This window comes from Aquarana catesbeiana, linkage group LG02, assembly GCF_042186555.1.
Source record: "Aquarana catesbeiana isolate 2022-GZ linkage group LG02, ASM4218655v1, whole genome shotgun sequence".
In the NCBI taxonomy this organism is placed as follows: domain Eukaryota; kingdom Metazoa; phylum Chordata; class Amphibia; order Anura; family Ranidae; genus Aquarana; species Aquarana catesbeiana.
Window position 1 is genome coordinate 352,197,390 of NC_133325.1, and position 20,608 is coordinate 352,217,997.

The window sequence follows — 20,608 nt, forward strand, 5'->3', positions numbered from 1 at the left end:
AGTGCCAGTAGCGCTAACACCCACGCACGCACCGTACACCTCCCTTAGTGGTATAGTATCTGAACGCATCAATATCTGAGCCGATCAGATCTATACTAGCGTCCCCAACAGTTTAGGATTCCCAAAAACACAGTGTTAGCGGGATCAGCCCAGATACCTGCTAGCACCTGCGTTTTGCCCCTCCGCCCGGCCCAGCCCAGCCCACCCAAGTGCAGTATCGATCGATCACTGTCACTTACAAAACACTAAACGCATAACTGCAGCGTTCGCAGAGTCAGGCCTGATCCCTGCGATCGCTAACAGTTTTTTTGGTAGCGTTTTGGTGAACTGGCAAGCACCAGCCCCAGGCAGCGTCAGGTTAGTGCCAGTAGCGCTAACACCCACGCACGCACCGTACACCTCCCTTAGTGGTATAGTATCTGAACTGATCAATATCTGATCTGATCCGATCAGATCTATACTGGCATCCCCAGCAGTTTAGGGTTCCCAAAAACGCAGTGTTAGCGGGATCAGCCCAGATACCTGCTAGCACCTGTGTTTTGCCCCTCCGCCCGGCCCAGCCCAGCCCACCCAAGTGCAGTATCGATCGATCACTGTCACTTACAAAACACTAAACGCATAACTGCAGCGTTCGCAGAGTCAGGCCTGATCCCTGCGATCGTTAACAGTTTTTTTGGTAGCGTTTTGCTGAACTGGCAAGCGCCAGCGGCCTAGTACACCCCGGTCATAGTCAAACCAGCACTGCAGTAACACTTGGTGACGTGGCGAGTCCCATAAGTGCAGTTCAAGCTGGTGAGGTGGCAAGCACAAGTAGTGTCCCGCTGCCACAAAGAAGACAAACACAGGCCCGTCGTGCCCATAGTGCCCTTCCTGCTGCATTCGCCAATCCTAATTGGGAACCCACCGCTTCTGCAGCGCCCGTACTTCCCCCATTCACATCCCCAACCAAATGCAGTCGGCTGCATGAGAGGCATTTTCTTTATGTCCTCCCCCTAGTACCCCTACCCAACGAACCCCCAAAAAAGATGTCGTGTCTGCAGTAAGCGCGGATATAGGCGTGACACCCGCTATTATTGTCCCTCCTGTCCTGACAATCCTGGTCTTTGCATTGGTGAATGTTTTGAATGCTACCATTCACTAGCTGAGTATTAGCGTAGGGTACAGCATTGCACAGACTAGGACACACTTTCACAGGGTCTCCCAAGATGCCATCGCATTTTGAGAGACCCGAACCTGGAACCGGTTACAGTTATAAAAGTTACAGTTACAAAAAAAAGTGTAAAAAAAAAAAAAAAAAACACAAACAAAAATATAAAATAAAAAATAATAGTTGTCGTTTTATTGTTCTCTCTCTATTCTCTCTCTCTCTATTCTCTCTATTGTTCTGCTCTTTTTTACTGTATTCTATTCTGCAATGTTTTATTGTTATTATGTTTTATCATGTTTGCTTTTCAGGTATGCAATTTTTTATACTTTACCATTTACTGTGCTTTATTGTTAGCCATATTTTTGTCTTCAGGTACAGCATTCACGACTTTGAGTGGTTATACCAAAATGATGCTTGCAGGTTTAGGTATCATCTTGGTATCATTCTTTTCAGCCAGCGGTCGGCTTTCATGTAAAAGCAATCCTAGCGGCTAATTAGCCTCTAGACTGCTTTTACAAGCAGTGGGAGAGAATGCCCCCCCCCCCCCCATCGTCTTCCGTGTTTTTCTCTGGCTCTCCTGTCTCAACAGGGAACCTGAGAATGCAGCCGGTGATTCAGCCAGCTGACCATAGAGCTGATCAGAGACCAGAGTGGCTCCAAACATCTCTATGGCCTAAGAAACCGGAAGCTACGAGCATTTTATGACTTAGATTTCGCCGGATGTAAATAGCGCCATTGGGAAATTGGGGAAGCATTTTATCACACCGATCTTGGTGTGGTCAGATGCTTTGAGGGCAGAGGAGAGATCTAGGGTCTAATAGACCCCAATTTTTTCAAAAAAGAGTACCTGTCACTACCTATTGCTATCATAGGGGATATTTACATTCCCTGAGATAACAGTAAAAATGATTAAAAAAAAAAAAAATGAAAGGAACAGTTTTAAAATAAGATAAAAAAGCAAAAAAATAATAAAGAAAAAAAAAAAAAAAAAAAAAAAAAAAAAGCACCCCTGTCCCCCCTGCTCTCGCGCTAAGGCGAACGCAAGCGTCGGTCTGGCGTCAAATGTAAACAGCAATTGCACCATGCATGTGAGGTATCACCGCGACGGTTAGATCGAGGGCAGTAATTTTAGCAGTAGACCTCCTCTGTAAATCTAAAGTGGTAACCTGTAAAGGCTTTTAAAGGCTTTTAAAAATGTATTTATTTTGTTGCCACTGCACGTTTGTGCGCAATTGTAAAGCATGTCATGTTTGGTATCCATGTACTCGGCCTAAGATCATCTTTTTTATTTCATCAAACATTTGGGCAATATAGTGTGTTTTAGTGCATTAAAATGTAAAAAAGTGTGTTTTTTCCCCAAAAAATGCGTTTGAAAAATCGCTGCGCAAATACTGTGTGAAAAAAAAAAATTAAACACCCACCATTTTAATCTGTAGGGCATTTGCTTTAAAAAAATATATAATGTGTGGGGGTTCAAAGTAATTTTCTTGCAAAAAAAAATAATTTTTTCATGTAATCAAAAAGTGTCAGAAAGGGCATTGTCTTCAAGTGGTTAGAAGAGTGGGTGATGTGTGACATAAGCTTCTAAATGTTGTGCATAAAATGCCAGGACAGTTCAAACCCCCCCCAAATGACCCCATTTTGGAAAGTAGACACCCCAAGCTATTTGCTGAGAGGCATGTCGAGTCCATGGAATATTTTATATTGTGACACAAGTTGCGGGAAAGAGACAAATTTTTTTTTTTTTTTTGCACAAAGTTGTCACTAAATTATATATTGCTCAAACATGCCATGGGAATATGTGAAATTATACCCCAAAATACATTCTGTTGCTTCTCCTGAGTACGGGGATACCACATGTGTGAGACTTTTTGGGAGCCTAGCCGCGTATGGGACCCCGAAACCAAGCACCGCCTTCAGGCTTTCTAAGGGCGTAAATTTTTGATTTCACTCTTCACTGCCTATCACAGTCTCGGAGGCCATGGAATGCCCAGGTGGCACAAACCCCCCCCAAATGACCCCATTTTGGAAAGTAGACACCCAAAGCTATTTGCTGAGCGGTATAGTGAGTATTTTGCAGACCTCACTTTTTGTCACAAAGTTTTGAAAATTAAAAAAAGAAAAAAAAAATTTTTTTTTTTGTCTTTCTTCATTTTCAAAAACAAATGAGAGCTGCAAAATACTCACCATGCCTCTCAGCAAATAGCTTGGGGTGTCTACTTTCCAAAATGGGGTCATTTGGGGGGGGTTTGTGCCACCTGGGCATTCCATGGCCTCCGAAACTGTGATAGGCAGTGAAGAGTGAAATCAAAAATGTACACCCTTAGAAATCCTGAAGGCGGTGATTGGTTTTCGGGGTCCCGTACGTGGCTAGGCTCCTAAAAAGTCCCACACATGTGGTATCCCCATACTCAGGAGAAGCAGCAGAATGTATTTTGGGGTGCAATTCCACATATGCCCATGACCTGTGTGAGCAATATATCATTTAGTGACAACTTTGTGCAAAAAAAAAAAAAATAAATAAATAGTCACTTTCCCGCAACTTGTGTCAAAATATAAAATATTCCATGGACTCAACATGCCTCTCAGCAAATAGCTTGGGGTGTCTACTTTCCAAAATGGGGTCATTTGGGGGGGGTTTGTGCCATCTGGGCATTTTATGGCCTTCAAAACTGTGATAGGTAGTGAGGAGTAAAATCAAAAATGTACGCCCTTAGAAATCCTGAAGGCGGTGATTGGTTTTCGGGGCCCCGTATGCGGCTAGGCTCCCAAAAAGTCCCACACATGTGGTATCCCCATACTCAGGAGAAGCAGCTAAATGTATTTTGGGGTGCAATTCCACATATGCCCATGGCCTGTGTGAGCAATATATCATTTAGTGACAACTTTTTGTAATTTTTTTTTTTTTTTGTCATTATTCAATCACTTGGGACAAAAAAAATGAATATTCAATGGGCTCAACATGCCTATCAGCAATTTCCTTGGGGTGTCTACTTTCCAAAATGGGGTCATTTGTGGGGGTTTTGTACTGCCCTGCCATTTTAGCACCTCAAGAAACGACATAGGCAGTCATAAATTAAAGGCTGTGTAAATTCCAGAAAATGTACCCTAGATTGTAGGCGCTATAACTTTTGCGCAAACCAATAAATATACACTTATTGACATTTTTTTTACCAAAGACATGTGGCCAAATACATTTTGGCCTAAATGTATGACTAAAATTGAGTTTATTGGATTTTTTTTAGAACAAAAAGTAGAAAATATCATTTTTTTTAAAAATTTTCGGTCTTTTTCCGTGTATAGCGCAAAAAATAAAAACGGCAGAGGTGATCAAATACCATCAAAAGAAAGCTCTATTTGTGGGAAGAAAAGGACGCAAATTTCGTTTGGTTACAGCATTGCATGACCGCGCAATTAGCAGTTAAAGCGACGCAGTGCCAATTTGTAAAAAGTGCTCTGGTCAGGAAGGGGGTAAATCCTTCCGGGGCTGAAGTGGTTAAATATTGGTGTAACATGGAATGTGTTACAAATGGTGAACTTATCCTTCAACCAGGTAATGTACCAGGTAAAGATTGCTATATTTATACAGTATATGACACTACATGAAGTATATGACACGCTACAACTTTTTGAAGCCATAGCGTTGGGCCCTAAAAGCCTGGGATATTTATTACACTGTGGGTTTAATATCTTCATGTAGGTATGGTTCACATTACATCCTTCAGTACCCATGTTAGGGTAGGAAAGGTCGTGATTTAGGGGTGAAAGTTCTGGAACACTACCTAAAGTTATAGCTTTATTTGACAATATATGTATTGATAACCACACGTGCTAGAACTATGGCAGTTGTTTGAAGATGATTAAGAAAAATATTATTAGTGTGCCTTTGAAATGGTAATTTTGGTACTGGGCAATGATTATAACATACCATGGTAACTTTTTATTATAGTTTAAATAAAGCAGCCTTTTTAAAGGGGTGGAGGTCTGAAGGTCTTTATTGATTTGTTAATTTTATGATTATTGTATAGTATGTATGTATTCAGTCCATAGAAGTCCAAAACCATGTGGTTTTGTAATTTATAACATTTTGGTGCACTAGGTTCACACTGCTGTGGTCAGATTTTGATCTGCCTTTCAGTTTGATTATGTGATGCAACTTGGGTGTGGTTAGCATATTCTATGGGGCCAGAATCATGCTGGTATCGCACCAAAATAACGCTGCTCTGCATTGATGTAAACAGGCGTTGTTGAAAATAATGTGATTTCCATTGTCATGCAATTCTGTGCAACTCAGGACGCATCTGAATTTGCACTAGTGTGAATCAGGACTTTTTTTTTTTTTTTTTTAAGTCAAGCTTTCTTCCTTGTTGGTTGTGATGAACGCTAACCATGCTCTTATTTCATCAGTTCACATATATGAGATCTGTAGTTGTCAGACATACATAAGTACACATGTGAAAGATCTCAAAAAATATAGAGGGTAACTTACAGGACTTGGTTTTGGAAGAGAATCCGTATTGGTTATACTTTTTATAAAAGTTTCATCTGCACTTTTTTGCCTCTTAAATGTAGAGAATAATAAGTTGCTATTTGCTCTCCTTTTGGATCTCCGAGATCCTGGTGAATTAACAAGGGACCATACCATATCAGATGATTGGACTCGGACATTTGGATGAGAACCATTTAGATTTTCGATTTTGTATATGTCTTCAAACATCATATTTGGTATTTTCTTTTCTCTTAGGTCGTCAGCTACAGGTAAATTAGAAAATAAATTGCGTCTACGTAGAGGATTATCCAGCTTCAAAAATGGTCTAGTAAGTTCCCGATTGCAAGAAGCAGCCACTTCAGTTTTCAAACCTTCCTGGTAATTGATCGTCTTGTTTAAGTTTACAATTGTATTATTCAAGCTGGAAAATGATTTGGTATTGATATTTGGGCTGTGTATTAAAGGTAATGCAGAGAAAAATGTTTTTCTAATAGCACTTGTTTGCAAAGGATGTTTATCTTGCTCTTTAAAATAGGATTTGACTTCCACAGCATTTTGGTAGGTAAAAGTGTTGTCCAAAGATGTGTTATTGAGATCCGTTCCACACTTTAACATGACATTGTGTTTTCCAGGACTTGCTCTAGGTGGGGTGCCTGCCACTTGTGAAATCCGTTTAATGTTGTTTTGGAAAGAAGAATTCACATCATGAGTTTCTGGTCGTTTACGGTACATAAAGGCCTGCTTATTCTGTTCTTTAATGTAGAAAGAGTCTGCCATATAGCTTTCCACTTGGTTCTGCTTGATAAAAGATTTGCATGGTGTTGTAGCCTTACTTTCCATACTAGAGCCTAATGTGACAATATTTTTTCTGGGGCTCTGCAATACAGGGAATGCAGAAAATAAACTTTCGGAAAGCACATCTGTCACTTCTGAAAGCTTGCTAATATTGCTGCGGTAAATGGAAGAATTTGCATCATCGGTTTCCATTTTATTTTGGCAAGTGAAAGTTTTGTCTAAAATTATGGTTCTATCATCAATACTACACGCCTTCTTTGGGCTTTGAACTAAAGGAAACCTTGAACAAATATTTCTTCTGACTGGACTACAGTTTGAGACAGAAAGCTGCCCCTTTTGCTCTTTCATGCAAAAGCCAATCTCATGAGTATCCACTTTGTTTTGTTTGGTAAAACAATTGTCCAAGATTATGGAACCACGGTCCTTATTGGAATTTATAGTAAAAGTCTCATTTCCGGGACTGTGTACAGACTCCATAAAATCAGATTTTTTAAAATGCTTACTGTGACACACTGCGTTCTTGTACCTAAAACATCCCTTAATAGTTTCACATTCCCTGTGCGAATGAAAGCGCATACGTCTAGAGTTAAAAGGTCTGTAATATCTTTGTTGTGTGGATAACAATTTCTTAGCATTCCAAACATGTCGTTTATAGTACTGGACAATGTTGTCAGCTGCACGCTTTTTCCACGGCATTTCCCATAACCGTCTGATACATTCCACCATATCTGGATAATAGTGAGCAAGACTGGAGTTTCCTGAATCACAGTAGGCGGTTTCCCTGCAATGTTGGAGCCTACTCTCATCTGCTTGGTAGTCAATATAGGAAAATTCTCTAGTGTCTTCAAAAGAACAATCCTTATTTTGTCTCCTAACAAAGGACTTTATCTGCATTGGTACTGAGCAATGTAGTGGAGAGACATAAAATGTTTTGTTGCCAATATTTGAACCAGTATATGGCATCAAAGTTTGGGTGTGGCCTGTAAAAACAAACAAAAAAATGTTTTGGACATTCCCTTAACTTGACAATGATATACAGTACATTATACATTCCTCACAGATTAGCTACAAATGGTCAGCTTCCAGTTGAGATCTATTTGAGATGCTTCCATGGTCAAGACTGGATCCCTTCAGAGATGCTTCTGACCATTGTGTGCTACTTCATGCTACCTTGAGATGCCACTGCTATTAATGCTACTTTTAATTTCCCATGAATTTGGAGAAAAGCAGATTTGACAGTACAAAATGCTCTTAGCCATGTAACTAAAAGGAGGAGCAAAGAGATCTTCATATTTGTTCAAAACAAGTGTAAACCTGTAGGATTCAATGCTGGCTCCCCAGATGAGCTGCTTTATGAAGGAGGCATCATAAGGCATGATAAATACAAACCATTATTTTAAGTCTATATGCACTAAATAGATTATTAGAGCTGAAACAACTACCGTATATACTCGAGTATAAGTCGAGGCCCCTAATTTACCACAAAAAACTGGAAAAAACGTACTGACCCGAGTATAAGACGAGGGTGAAAAATGCAGCAGCTACTGTAAGTGGAAAAAGAGGGTCAACAAAGCCCATCTGCAGCTGCATGCCTCCCTGTGTCCTGTGCAGCCTACATGTGTCATGTACATGTGCATCTGTCCTGTGTCCCTGTGCAGCCTACCTGTGTCCCGTGCAACCTCCGTGTGGCGATCTCCATCCTCCAATCAGCGTGTGATAATACCAGCCGGCGGCCATTCCACTGTACAAAAGCCACGCCTCCTCGTCTGTGATAGGCAGAACACTCAGCAGTCAGCCTATCACGGACATTCTCTCATTCTCATACCACGGATGAGGATGAGAGAATGTCCGTGATAGGCTGTACACTGACTGCTGGGAAATGGAGTGTTCAGCCTAAGCTGAAATAGCCTCTGAACTGTATTATCACACGCTGGCCGCTGTCTGCCTGCATGACACGCTGATCATGTAGGCAGACGGCGGTGACTCGAGTATAAGTCGAAGGGGGCACTTTCAGCCTAAAAAAAAAGGCTGAAAATCTCGACTTATACTCGAGTATATACGGCAACCGACATAACAATTGTTATAATCGATTATAATTGCTGACAACTATTCTTTATTATTGATTAGTTGGTCCGCATACAGAATGCATTATTTGTTTACACACCACTATACACAGTACAACACACATACAGCCCAGTACATCATCCATACATGTCAGTAAGTGCCTGGGAACTTATGAATGTGTGAGAAGCAATGACTCATTGGATATGTAATCCTGAGCAGGAGAAGGAAGAGATTTAAAAGTGATTCTAAAGTGAGAAGGTTTTTTACTTTGTAGCACCCTCCTAGGTAGGTTGCTAGGGTGTAGGTAGGTTATATATTGTGGTACCCTGCTTAACAGGAGGCTGTGAGGTAAAAAACATAGCAGCTTTCCTGCTTAACAGAAAAGTCAATTGCTTAGCTAGGAAGTCCTGTGTGTTTCTAGTGCTGCTGTGTCAGTATTGGCTCCTCTGTATTCAAGCAAATTTGGAAAGTACTGGATGAATAATAGTGAATCATGCAAACCAGCAGCATGAATAAGGATGCCATCTCAGCCAATTACAAGTATAGGAGCCCCTATGCATGCTGGGAGTGTTATTTATATTCAGTGAGCACACATGAAGTGTTTCTTTTCCTGGAGAGAGGAGTCCAGCTGAGGAGGGGGTGCTGTGCCCTCAGCTCCTGTTGCCATGCAGCCTCAGGTGGGAGGCCTGGAAGTTAGAGTACCAACCATAGTGTTCTGAAGAGCTGACAAAGGAGGAGCCATCCCCTAAAAGATCTGTCTGGGATCACTAAAGGGTGCTGCTGGAGGTTTGGAAGGAGGCTACCATTCGGTCCAGAGGCCTTGTGAGTACGGACTGTATAGGTCTTGGGGCCTGGTTCTTTATGCTACCTCTAAGAAAGTCAGCTACTGGGTATAGCAGAAAGGAGATACTGGCTAGTATCCTGAAGAGCAACCATCAATTATTCCTGCAAAGGACTTGCTCAAGAATGTACAGTGCATCATGCAGTAATTCCACAGTTCAGTTAAAGTCGAAATTTAGTTTGGGGTTTCTTCCCCCATTATACTTACCTAGGTGGATGCAGCATCTGTCCCCCGGTGTCTCTGCACTTAGAACCGAGCCATCAAACACTGCCGATACCTCGGTTCTCTCGGCTCCCTGAGCCGAGAGCTGCTGACTGTCAATCAGCTGCTCTGCTCCTCCACGCTCACTGGAGCGTTGTGCTGTGGAAGGGTGGGGAGTGGCCGTTTCAGCAGCTCGCTGAGAGGCTGAGACAGCCATCAGTCCAGGCACCTGGCGGATCCAGACTTCCAGAGTCGGGATGACGCGGTGCCTGGACTGATCTATGTGACGTCAGCAGAGAGCGGACTTCAGACCACTCTCTGCTGAAAACGGGTCACAGAAGTGCAAAACGTATTGCACTCCTGTGATCCATAGGAGAAGCCCAAGCCCAAACGAGCCCAAGCTGGGCTTCTACTTTAAAGAAGCTATCCTCCTTGTAACTAGTTTAATTTGGGAGCATTCCACTACAATCCCTTCCCTATCCAAGTTCTACAATAAAATACCAAAAACAACCAAAACTCCTAGACCGAGTATTGAAGAAATGAGCTGAAGAGAGCACCTGGCTGTGGAAGAAAATACTGTGTGCCTGGCTGCAGGAGTTGGAATAGGAGAAGATTCAGGCAATATATCTAGTGGCTTATGGGGGTAGCGCTACATCTTTAATGCACCCCCCCCTTTTATACTTACCCGATCCTGATCTTAATCCGGTGCTGCTCTCTACCTCCCTTCTCACAGGACACAAATGCAGCAGCGGGAGCCATTGGCTCCTGCTGCTGTCAATCACAGCCTGTGAGGGAGTGGATGTGGAGCCAAACCACACTGTGTGTCAAAAGAAGCACACAGTGTGGCTAGGGACTGAGCCCGCACTAATGTCCCCATAGCAAGTGGCTTGATAAGGGGGTCACTCTGAAGACAGGAGGAGCAAGGAGGGACCCCAGAAGACAATCTGTGATTTGCTGTGCAAAACCATTGCACAGAGCAGGTAAATATAACATGTTTGTTATTTTTTTTTTTTTTAAATCCAACGTTTACAAATCACTGTAAGGGCTCTAAAGGGAAGATAAGCATCTGAACCTAGAGAAGCTGGCGGCTGGTAGACTGGAGGTAAATTAAGGTTTTACAATTACCTTTAAAAGTACAAAAGTTTACCAGTTTTCTGCATTATATTTAAAATGATTATACCCATGCAAAAAAGTCTCAGCCTTTAGTACCGCTTTAAAATAGAATAATAAAATTACAGTCCTGTCTGAAAACCCGTGTTTTACATTTTTTTTTAAAGGAAAAACAGAAAATAAGTCTGATGATATATACCAGATTCAACCTCTATAAGTATACTATATATATATATATATATTTAGTTATTTTAACAGTGGATTAGATATTGTTCCCTAGCCATATAGCTGGTTATTTATATTTACCACTGCATAAAGATAATCAAGAATAATTTTTTTATCCAGTATTCACAGCGCTTCACTTTTTCCACATTATGTTACAGCCTTATTCCAAAATTGATTAAATTCATTACTTTCCTCAAAATTCTACAAATAATACCCCATAATGGAAATGTGAAAGAAGTTGTTTGAAATTTTTGCAAATCTATTAAAAATGAAAAAAAAAAAAACAAACGAAACAAATCACATGTACGCAAGTTTTCGCAGCCTTTGTCACACTCAAAATTGAATCTCAGGTGCATCCTGTTTCCACTGATCCTCCTTGAGAGGTTTATACAACTTGATTGGAGTTCATCTGTGGTAGATTCAGTTGATTGGACATGATTTGGAAAGGCATCGGTCTACTGTATATAAGGTCCAACAGTTAACAGTGCATGTCAGAGCACAAACCAAGCCACGAAGTCCAAGAAATTGTCTGTAGACCTCTGAAACAGGATTGTATCAAGGCACAGATCTGGGGAAGGGTACAGAAAAATTTCAGCAGAATTGAAGGTCCCAATGAGCACAGTGGCCTCCTCCATCCGGGAGTTTGGAACCACCAGGACTCTTCCTAGAGTGGGCCGCCCGGCCAAACTGAGCGATGGGGGGTGGAAGGTCTTAGTCAGGGAGGTGACCATAACCTGATGGTCACTCTGACAGAGCTCCAGCATCTCTCTGTGGAGAGAGGAGAATCTTCCAGAAGAACCACCATCTCTGCAGCTCTCCACCAATCAGGCTGTATGGTAGAGTGGCCAGACGGAAGCCACTCCTCAGTAAAAGGCACATGACAGCCCACCTGGAGTTTGTCAAGCGGTACCTGAAGGACTCAGACCACGAGAAACAAAATTCTCCATGGTGCACTTGTCCGAAAGTCAAGCAGTTCTGTATCCGCACGTACAATTTCATTTATTTCCTTACCCAGGTGAATCTAAATAAAGCTCCACAACAGGCCCTACTGGGAAGGCCGGTGGAGGGGAAACTGGGACACATGAAGCAGTTAATTTAGTTTAATTTTCACAGCAGCCAGAATCTCAATTGCGAGATCCTGGAAATCTTCCATGATCCAGTTTGATCTTTTGAAGGCTAAGCTGACATGGATCATGATAAATGAACGTTTGTCGGCGATTCTACATGACAGATTGACCTTCTTCAAAAAAATCTGGTATCTCTGGATAAAACATCTTTCGGACTCCTGTTGAGAGGGGCCAAAACCTGACAGCAGAGGGTGCACTGCTTCTCTTTACTTTTTCTCTGCCTTGTTTTTCCACTTCTTTTTATCTCTGTATGCTTATCTTTTGTCGTTTTTCTCCATCGAATGCACTACCTTGTACATAAGCTGACCAGTGTAGAATAGGGTGTCGTCGGAGAAAATACGTTCTAGCAAGCACACTAAAAGTGTCTCCTCCGTCGGGGGAGGGGGATCTGCCCCTCCTTTGTCCTGGATGGGGGAGGTCAGGTATACGCCATGGTAATATCTGATGATGTAGCCATATACATTTCCATAGCTAAACTTCTAATGGAGAGGCTACTTGAAGGGTTTCTCTTTGGGTTATACAGTTATCTCTTGAAGCTAAACGTATTGCACTACAGCTGACCTTAGGATTACTGGATACTGTCTTGAATTTGGTTACTGTACTATTATAAGTATGAATGTATTTGGAGACTGTTATCCGACTATTTTAACCACGTTTTCTAGTTGGCTTTTCTACTTATTTGAAATACTTAATAAAAAGCAATGGAAACGATTAACAGAATTCTCTGGTCTGATGAAACAAAGATTGAACTCTTTGGCCTTAATGGCAAGCGTCATGTCTGGAGAAAACGGCACTGCTGATCACCTGGCCAATACCATCCCTACAGTGAAGCATGGTGGTGGTAGCATCATGCTGTGGGGATTTTTTTCAGCGGCAGTAACTGGGAGACTAGTCAGGATCGAGGGAAAGATGAATGCAGCAACGTACAGAGACATCCTTGATGAAAACCTGCTCCAGAGCACTCTAGATCTCAAAATGGGGCAAAGGTTCATCTTCAAACAGGACAACAACCCTAAGCACACAGCCAAGATAACAAAGGAGTGGCTACGGGACAACTCTGTAAAATGTCCTTGAGTGGCAAAACCAGAGCCCAGACTTGAACCCAATTTAACATCATTGGAGATATCTGAAAATGGCTGTGCACCGACGCTCCACACCCAACCTGATGGAGCTTGAGAGGTCCTGCAAAGAAAAATGGGACAAACTGCCCAAAAATAGGTGTGCCACACTTGTGGCATCATACTCAAGACTTGAGGCTGTAATTGGTGCCAAAGGTGCTTCAAAAAAGTATTGAGCAAAGGCTGTGAATACTTATGTACATTACGTTTTTTTATTTTTTTAACAAATTTACAAAGATTTCAAACAAACTTTTTTCACATTGTCATTATGGAGTATTGTTTGCAGAATTTTGAGAAAAACATTAATTTAATCCATTTTGGAATAAGGCAGTAACATAACAAAATGTGGAAAAAGTGAAGTGATGTGAATACTTTCCGGATGCACTGTATTAACTAAATTGCACACCACACTTTTTTGGGGGTTTTATCCTATTAAATCAGAACTATAATCGGCCAATGAATTGATTATAAACCATTAGCTGCAGCCCTGCAGATTAAAACTGAAAACCTGCAGTTTGCAAGTGTAGTTAGTCAGGTGCCTAAACCTACATGCTTGGATCAAGCATTCATACCAATGCTGGCAAGTATGTTGATGCAAGTGTAGGTGACAGAGGTTCAACTGCTGGCTTATTTTAGCAGGAAATAACAGAGAAATTATCCTTTATGAAGACTTTTTCTACAACTGTATGCACAAAGAAAAAAAAAAAAAACCTGAATACCAAGACATTAGCACAGTCTACAAAATAACTCAGGAGGAGTACACACCGCACCTCACCTCACCCTCTACCTAGAATAGATGTGAACTGTTATAATTAACTTTACAGCCATGTAGGCAATGTTGTGTCTTAGTGGATGTGCCATGTAACATATAGTTGTAAAATAAAGATAATAATTTACAGAAGTAAAAAAAGAAAAAAAAACCCATAAAACAAATTTAAAGATTATAAAACTTAACAAAACTAAAATTCAATAAAAACATTCTTATTATGTTACAGCACATAAAAAAAAAAAAAAAAAAAAAAAAAAAAAAAAAAAATGGTACACAGATTTTAAGCCCATTAATTAGAAATAATTTAATGGAATGGACTTAAGTGCTAAAAGGACATAAAATTTAGAGATATGACCTATCAATTAGAAAGCATGGAAAACATCCTACCAAATTGTTAATAAATGCCTATTTCCTATAAATGTCTCACACACACATATTGATGTTGTGTAGAGCACTACTAAAACAACTAAAAAACTTGTGGAAAAGCTAAACAAATAAACTTAAGCTGTATCAGATGGCACATTTCGTAACTTGTGGCTTTCCAGCCTCCCTAAAGTATTTTCACAAAAACACATTCTTAAATTTGGCATCTGCACAGCCACGCCAACCATCTCCCTCCTCCAGCCAGACCAAGATCAAGTACGCAACACTGACAGACCGATGCAGGTGTGTGGTGTAATTATTCTTATTTTGAAAATGCAAATTTCAAAGGGCTCCAGAAGGCACTACAGGGGTACATTAGAAAAAAATAAAAAAACATACCTGCTGACAGCAAATTAAGGTCAGCTACCAAACAGTTAGGCCCCTGTCACACTTGTGTGACCTGAAAGTCGTGCGATTTTGCAACAACTTGAAGCAATGCCTGTGTAATGTTGAGGTCTGGGGACCTCAAGGCACCTCAAAGTCATACCAAAGTAGTGCAGGGACTACTCTGAAGTCATAGATATGAATGGTACTCATTGAAAATCATGGGAGTACGATTTGTTATGCGACTTCACAGTCCCAAGTTGCAGGACAAGTCGCACAAGTGTGAAAGGGGCCTTAGCATAATAAATATAATACCTGAATGTACAAACATGTGTGTGTATAAACTTTACATTAAAGATAACAAAATTGATGTTTGTTGAGGAGCATCCAAAAACAAAACAGAAAAGAAAAATATTTTTATACCATCTGGTAAGCTAGTTTCTTTGTTCCCTGCAGAAAATGTGATGGATGGGGATAGATTTCCTGTTGCATAGCTAGGCTAGAAAACAAAAAAACAAAAAACAAACAAAAAAATATATATATAAATATCTTGCAATTGAAACAAAACGTTTACATAGCAATCCAGACAGAAAAATTGCCTGATTTTTTAAGACCTATTTTAAAATAATTTCAGTGCTGTAAAATGTGACGTAAAATAAAAATGAAGGAAAAAAAAGGTAGCACAGAAGCTTGAAATTTGTTCTCAACCTAAAGCAAATCAATATTGCCTATTTCATAAAGTTCTCTGGCTTACTGTGCTGTAAACAGGACCAGCTTTGGGTGCTCTGGCCTCCAAGAATAAGCCACAAAAAACATAGGCTGCACTCCATTGACTGTTCTACCTCATAAGACTTTATTATCCATAAACAACCCAATGTATTTACACAGGTGTTTCTCTCCTTATGCATTTCACCCTGGTATAGGGCTTAGTCACAGAGGACATGTCTATGGACAATACAGTTTCATAAAGTGAAACAATCATCCAAGTGTGGCTTACATTGTTTAGAGGTACCTTTTGCTGTTTAAGTTTTCAAATACATAGCTTAACCATGCTTCTGCCAATTTAATTTGGTAATTAGATTTCATATTTTGCTTGCAGCACTATGTGCATATAATATCTTGGGGCTAATGTACAAGCAGTGTGGGGAATTCACTAAAATTGGAGCAGATGGAGTCTGACAGATCTGCCAATCATCTTTTAACCTCAGCTAGTTCAGTTAAGCCTGGTACACACTAATTGTTTTTTTTTAAATTTTTTTGTTCAAGCCAGTGACTTGAACAAAAAAACAAAACAAAAAAACAAAACAAAGAAAAAACTGACAGCGCAGGTCGGAGCCACTGTACTAACAAGCCGACGTTATTGCAGCGATCTCCCCCACCGAGCTATTGTGTTCTGACAGGGGGACGCGCTGCCCCCCCCTCCAAAAAAAACACTTTGGTTAGCGCCCTCAGCTATTGGCTGAGAGCACTGATTGGGAGCCGATTGGCTGCTGGTTTTTCAGCATGCTTGGCTGGCTGCCTTACATACGAATGTCGGCCAGTTTTTTTTATTGAACGGGGCTTTAAGATTTGAAACAATAACGGCCAGAAGCGGATTGGTTATCATGCACAGCTGCTCTAGATTCTGGCTGCTCAAAGTCTTAGTAAATTACCCCCAGTGTGGTTATGGTGATAGATTACTATTGGCAACAGGAAATTATCAACATACATTACCACAATCCAGGATTTTAAAATGAAGGAAGATATCTCAACAAAACTACTGTCAAGTATAAAGTACAGGCACGCCTGCAAAAGCATCCAAGTCCATGCTGTTGAAGTGCTATCATAACGGATGAAAGGCAAATAGGGAAATAGGGAAATAGAAGGAATAGCAGGTCAGGAAAATGGAGCAGCTTGAATACAAAACAATTATATTCACCTTGTAATGTTCAAGCCAAGTTGGATCAGAGTCTTTATTTTCAGATACCTCTTCTGAGAATAAAAGAAAATATTTATTTCTAAATAAACAGGTTCCATTTCTTACATTGTGCATTAAAAGGTCTTGACAGCAGTATAAACATTTTGTATTTTTTGCATCATTGAACATGTCCAACAATGATGACAGTGTGAAATTTTTATATCTGCAGTAGAGCTGGGCGATTTTCTCAAAAAAAAAAAAAAAATTGCGATTTTTTTAAAAAAACAACTCAATTCACGATTCAAATCGAGTTTTTTTTTGGACACCGCGCCGGTCCTGAGGAGCTGCGGGCAGGAGTTTTTAGGCGAGGCCGCGGCTTTGGCCTAGTCCGCGGCGTCCGGCATCGTGTACTAGGCCGAAACCGCGGCCTCCCCTAAAAACTCCTGCCTGCCTGGTGGAAAATAAATAAATCGATTTGCTTAAATTTTGAATCGATTTGACCTCTCAACTCGATTCAAGATTTAAATCGATTTTTTCCCCAGCCCCAATCTGCAGTGCAATCGCTTTGGCAGGTCAAGTCTTTCATGCTGTGTATGTTTGCACATTATAGGTAGACCCATGATCACTGGCAGTAGAGTGCTTTAACGATTAATGCCAGGCATGGTCAATTTTCCCATAGTTACACTGGGGCAGCTTGGACCAACGTAGCTATGTGTATGACATACCTGGATATATTATACATAGTTTTACATATGTATAGATTCTCCTGGAAACTATTGTAGTAGACACCACTACTCCAGTGATCTCCACTTGCTTCCAGGTCCAGTGCTGAACGGGTGGTCTGATGCATTGTGAAAGCAGGAGGTCATCTGCTCAGCACAGGCACCATTCATAGAATACTTTGAATGAAAGCAAAGCGCTCTCAGATTGGACAAGGTGGAGAGCGTGATCTTACTCTCCCGCCTCTTCCCCTTGTCAAATCAGAGAACACTTTCCATATAGGTTTTTCACTGGCCGAGTATGGTATATACATAGTTACATTGGTCCAATCTGGACTATGTAAAAATACACCATGCCTGGAAATCTTCTTTAGCCTCCCCCTAACAAAAAAATAAATAAATATGACTACTGAATCCCATATTCATTAGGGCTCACGCACACAGGACGTTTTAAAAATGCCAGGGCTACAGCAGCGCTAAAAAAAAAAAAAAAACAAAAAAAAAAAAAAAAAATGCAATTTTTTTTCGAGTTTAGCCACGTTTTTACATTTTACATTAGCATTATTGTGTATTTTTTCATTAAAAACACTCTATAAATGTAAAAATGCCTAAAAAAAAAAAAAAAAAAAAAAAAAAAAAAAAAAAAAAAAAAAAAAAAAAGCTTGTTTTTACTGCTCCTGGAAGCACAGGCTGTCATATTTTTCTATTGCCCCTAAACGCTTATGCCTTCAAAGGCCTCTGACAGTTTAAGTGTGCATGGATGCATAGGCCAATATGTAAGGGGCTTTTAGAGGCAGTTAAAAAAAAACGTCAAACGCCCCTAACAGCAGCTGTAAAAAAAATGTCCTGTATGCATGAGCTCTAATGCCCTGTACACACGGTCGAACATTGATCGGACATTCCGATAACAAAATCCATGGCTCAAACTTGTCTTGCATACACACAGTCACACAAAGTTGTCGGAAAATCCGATCGTTCTGAACGCGGTGACGTAAAACACGTACGTCGGGACTATAAATGGGGCAGTAGCCAAGAAGTGGTGACAATTAGTTTTCTTTCCTCCCTTTTCTCTATTGATTCGGCTGCTTCTTCTGGGTCCAGGTGTCCCTTTCTTTGGTGATCTTACCTCTTCTTGTCACCCCCTTTTTTTGCACTAATTGTCACCACTTCTTATCTCTTCTTGGCCACTCTACATTTTTATTTCCATTGTCACTCACTTGTAATATATAGACCTCTTAAATACTCATCTATTCATTTATTATTCACACTATTTCCCTTTTGGAGTTCACTGGGTTCACTATTCATATCTGACTACTGCTATTTGCAAAATACTACTGCAAATTATATATATATATACCTATAATATTTTGTTCCCAGATACGTCTGCTCCCACCATAACATACTCCTGCTTTTGAACACACTCTGCTCCATTTTGCCCTTCTTCACCCTGCCTGTAGTTGTATCTATATTCATGCCGCCTCGGCTCCCGTGGAGAGGTTATGTTTCTGGCCCGCCCTACGCCCATCGCCACGCACCGCACTTGCTGTCCGAGTTGGTGAGTGCGTTTGGTTCAACCATTTGTATACATTAAATGTCCATCTATTTATATATATATTTTTCACTCATATATGGACAATATGGTTCATTTTATTTTTATATGTATCTTTTAGGAATTTTTGTTACATCAGCTCCTGATGAGTGGGGAAATACCCACAAAACGCGTTGAGCTTTGTTTTTGATGTCCCAGCTACATCCTATAAGGAATTCTATTCATTTATACTATCTGTTCTCTTCAACTACTTTATTCAGTAAATACACATATACCATGTGGATGCACCGATCGGTACCAGGCATGTGTCTGCATGTTCATGCTATGTGCATACTTCCTATACATATATGAAATGATTATATTTTTTACTGTATATGAAATGAATACTCTTTTTATTGTCTGTTATTTATTATAACCAATAAACATTTCATAATGCAATTTAAATATGGTACTATTTTATCTCCACTACCCAAGCGCTTCATTTAAAGTCCCAACTCCCTTTTTTGTATATACCAATTATCGGGATGGAGGCACTTAATTGTGCCTCATTTAAAGTCCCAAAACCCCCCTTCATATTTTCTTAAAGGTGGTTAAAGTGGAGTTCCACCCAAAAAAAACAAAAAAAAAAAACATTTGGAGAAAATGTTTTTTTTAAAGCGGGGTTCCACCCAAATTTTGAACAATATCTGTATGTATTCTCTTCCTTGCCTAGATGCTGACATGCCATTTAAAAAAATTTAAATCGCCGTAATTACCTTTTATTTTTCTATTCTTCTTTGCACTTCCTGGTTCTCCTCCCGTGGGAGTAGGCGTGTTTCTAGCCTCTCCCAAACTCCTGGGAGCTAGTCTCAGGCTTCCCAGGATGCCACTGAGCATGTGCGGGAACGAGCGGTGAATGCTGGGAGCACAGCATTCACCACATCCAGGAAATAAATGCTTGTGGGCTTCAAATGCCCACAATGAAGATGGAAACCACCTGCAGTGAATAATATAAGTTATTCTTTCCGACGAAATCTGACACAGGCGGACATATTACACACAATATGTGAGTATGTAATGCTGAGAAGAAAAGTTTGTGAATGAACAAAAAAAAAAAAAAAAAACAAAAAACAAAAAACAAAAAACGATAGATAGGTGGACCCCCGCTTTAACTCGCCTCTTTAATGCCCGTTTCTATGTTGTTTCTATGGGGTCCCTCGTAATCTGCCTCCTTCAGCGCCTGGGCTCCTGACATCACTTCCCTTGGCGCAGGAAGAGAGATCAGCTCTCCCCCCACCTTCTAGGCAATCATCTGGGACACGTGACAGGCCCCAGATGATTGTGCGGCTCGTGCTTGCGCAGTGGGTGCCTGGCTGTGAAGCCACGGCGGGTGCCCACAGTTACAATGCCGGCGCCGCCAAACGGAGTGGGAGACGAACGGGGCTTCGTTCCTCCGCATCGCTAGACCCTGGGACAGGTAAGTGTCTGATTATTAAAAGTCAGCAGCTGCAGTATTTGTAGCTGCTGACTTTTATTTATTTATTTTTAAGCAGAACTCCACTTTAAGGCCAATCTTCTTTCCCCTACCGATTGGAGAAGGAAAAAGAAAATCTCCCACTCACATATTTCTGCGGGTGTCACTTCCTGGCTTCACCCCAGGCAAAAAAATATTTCCAAATTTAGTATTTATTTAGTTCCCCGAAGCTGGCTTCCAGGGGATCAACAGTGCTGAGATACAGGACTCAAGACCCTTAGGTCCCACTGGACTGGCAGTGTCCAAGGAGCGACCCCCGCAAGACTCGCTATGTCAGTGTACCAAGCCCTTCTTCGG

General features: G+C 40.8%; 1 protein-coding gene across 2 annotated transcripts in view; it reads right to left on the reverse strand.

Annotated features, from left to right (window-relative positions):
* Positions 1 to 20,608, reverse strand: part of LOC141127989 (uncharacterized) — a 65,579-nt gene that overhangs the window by 11,326 nt on the left and 33,645 nt on the right. The window contains exons 8-10 of one of the 2 annotated variants that reach the window (XM_073614985.1): positions 16,552 to 16,604; positions 15,057 to 15,132; positions 5,637 to 7,411 (exon numbers count right to left, since the gene is read on the reverse strand). In XM_073614985.1, coding sequence (XP_073471086.1) covers positions 5,637 to 7,411; positions 15,057 to 15,132; positions 16,552 to 16,604 — 1,904 coding nt within the window. Of the gene's footprint in view, positions 1 to 5,282; positions 7,412 to 15,056; positions 15,133 to 16,551; positions 16,605 to 20,608 lie in introns of those variants that run through there. The other variant, XM_073614983.1, reaches the window with a different exon arrangement.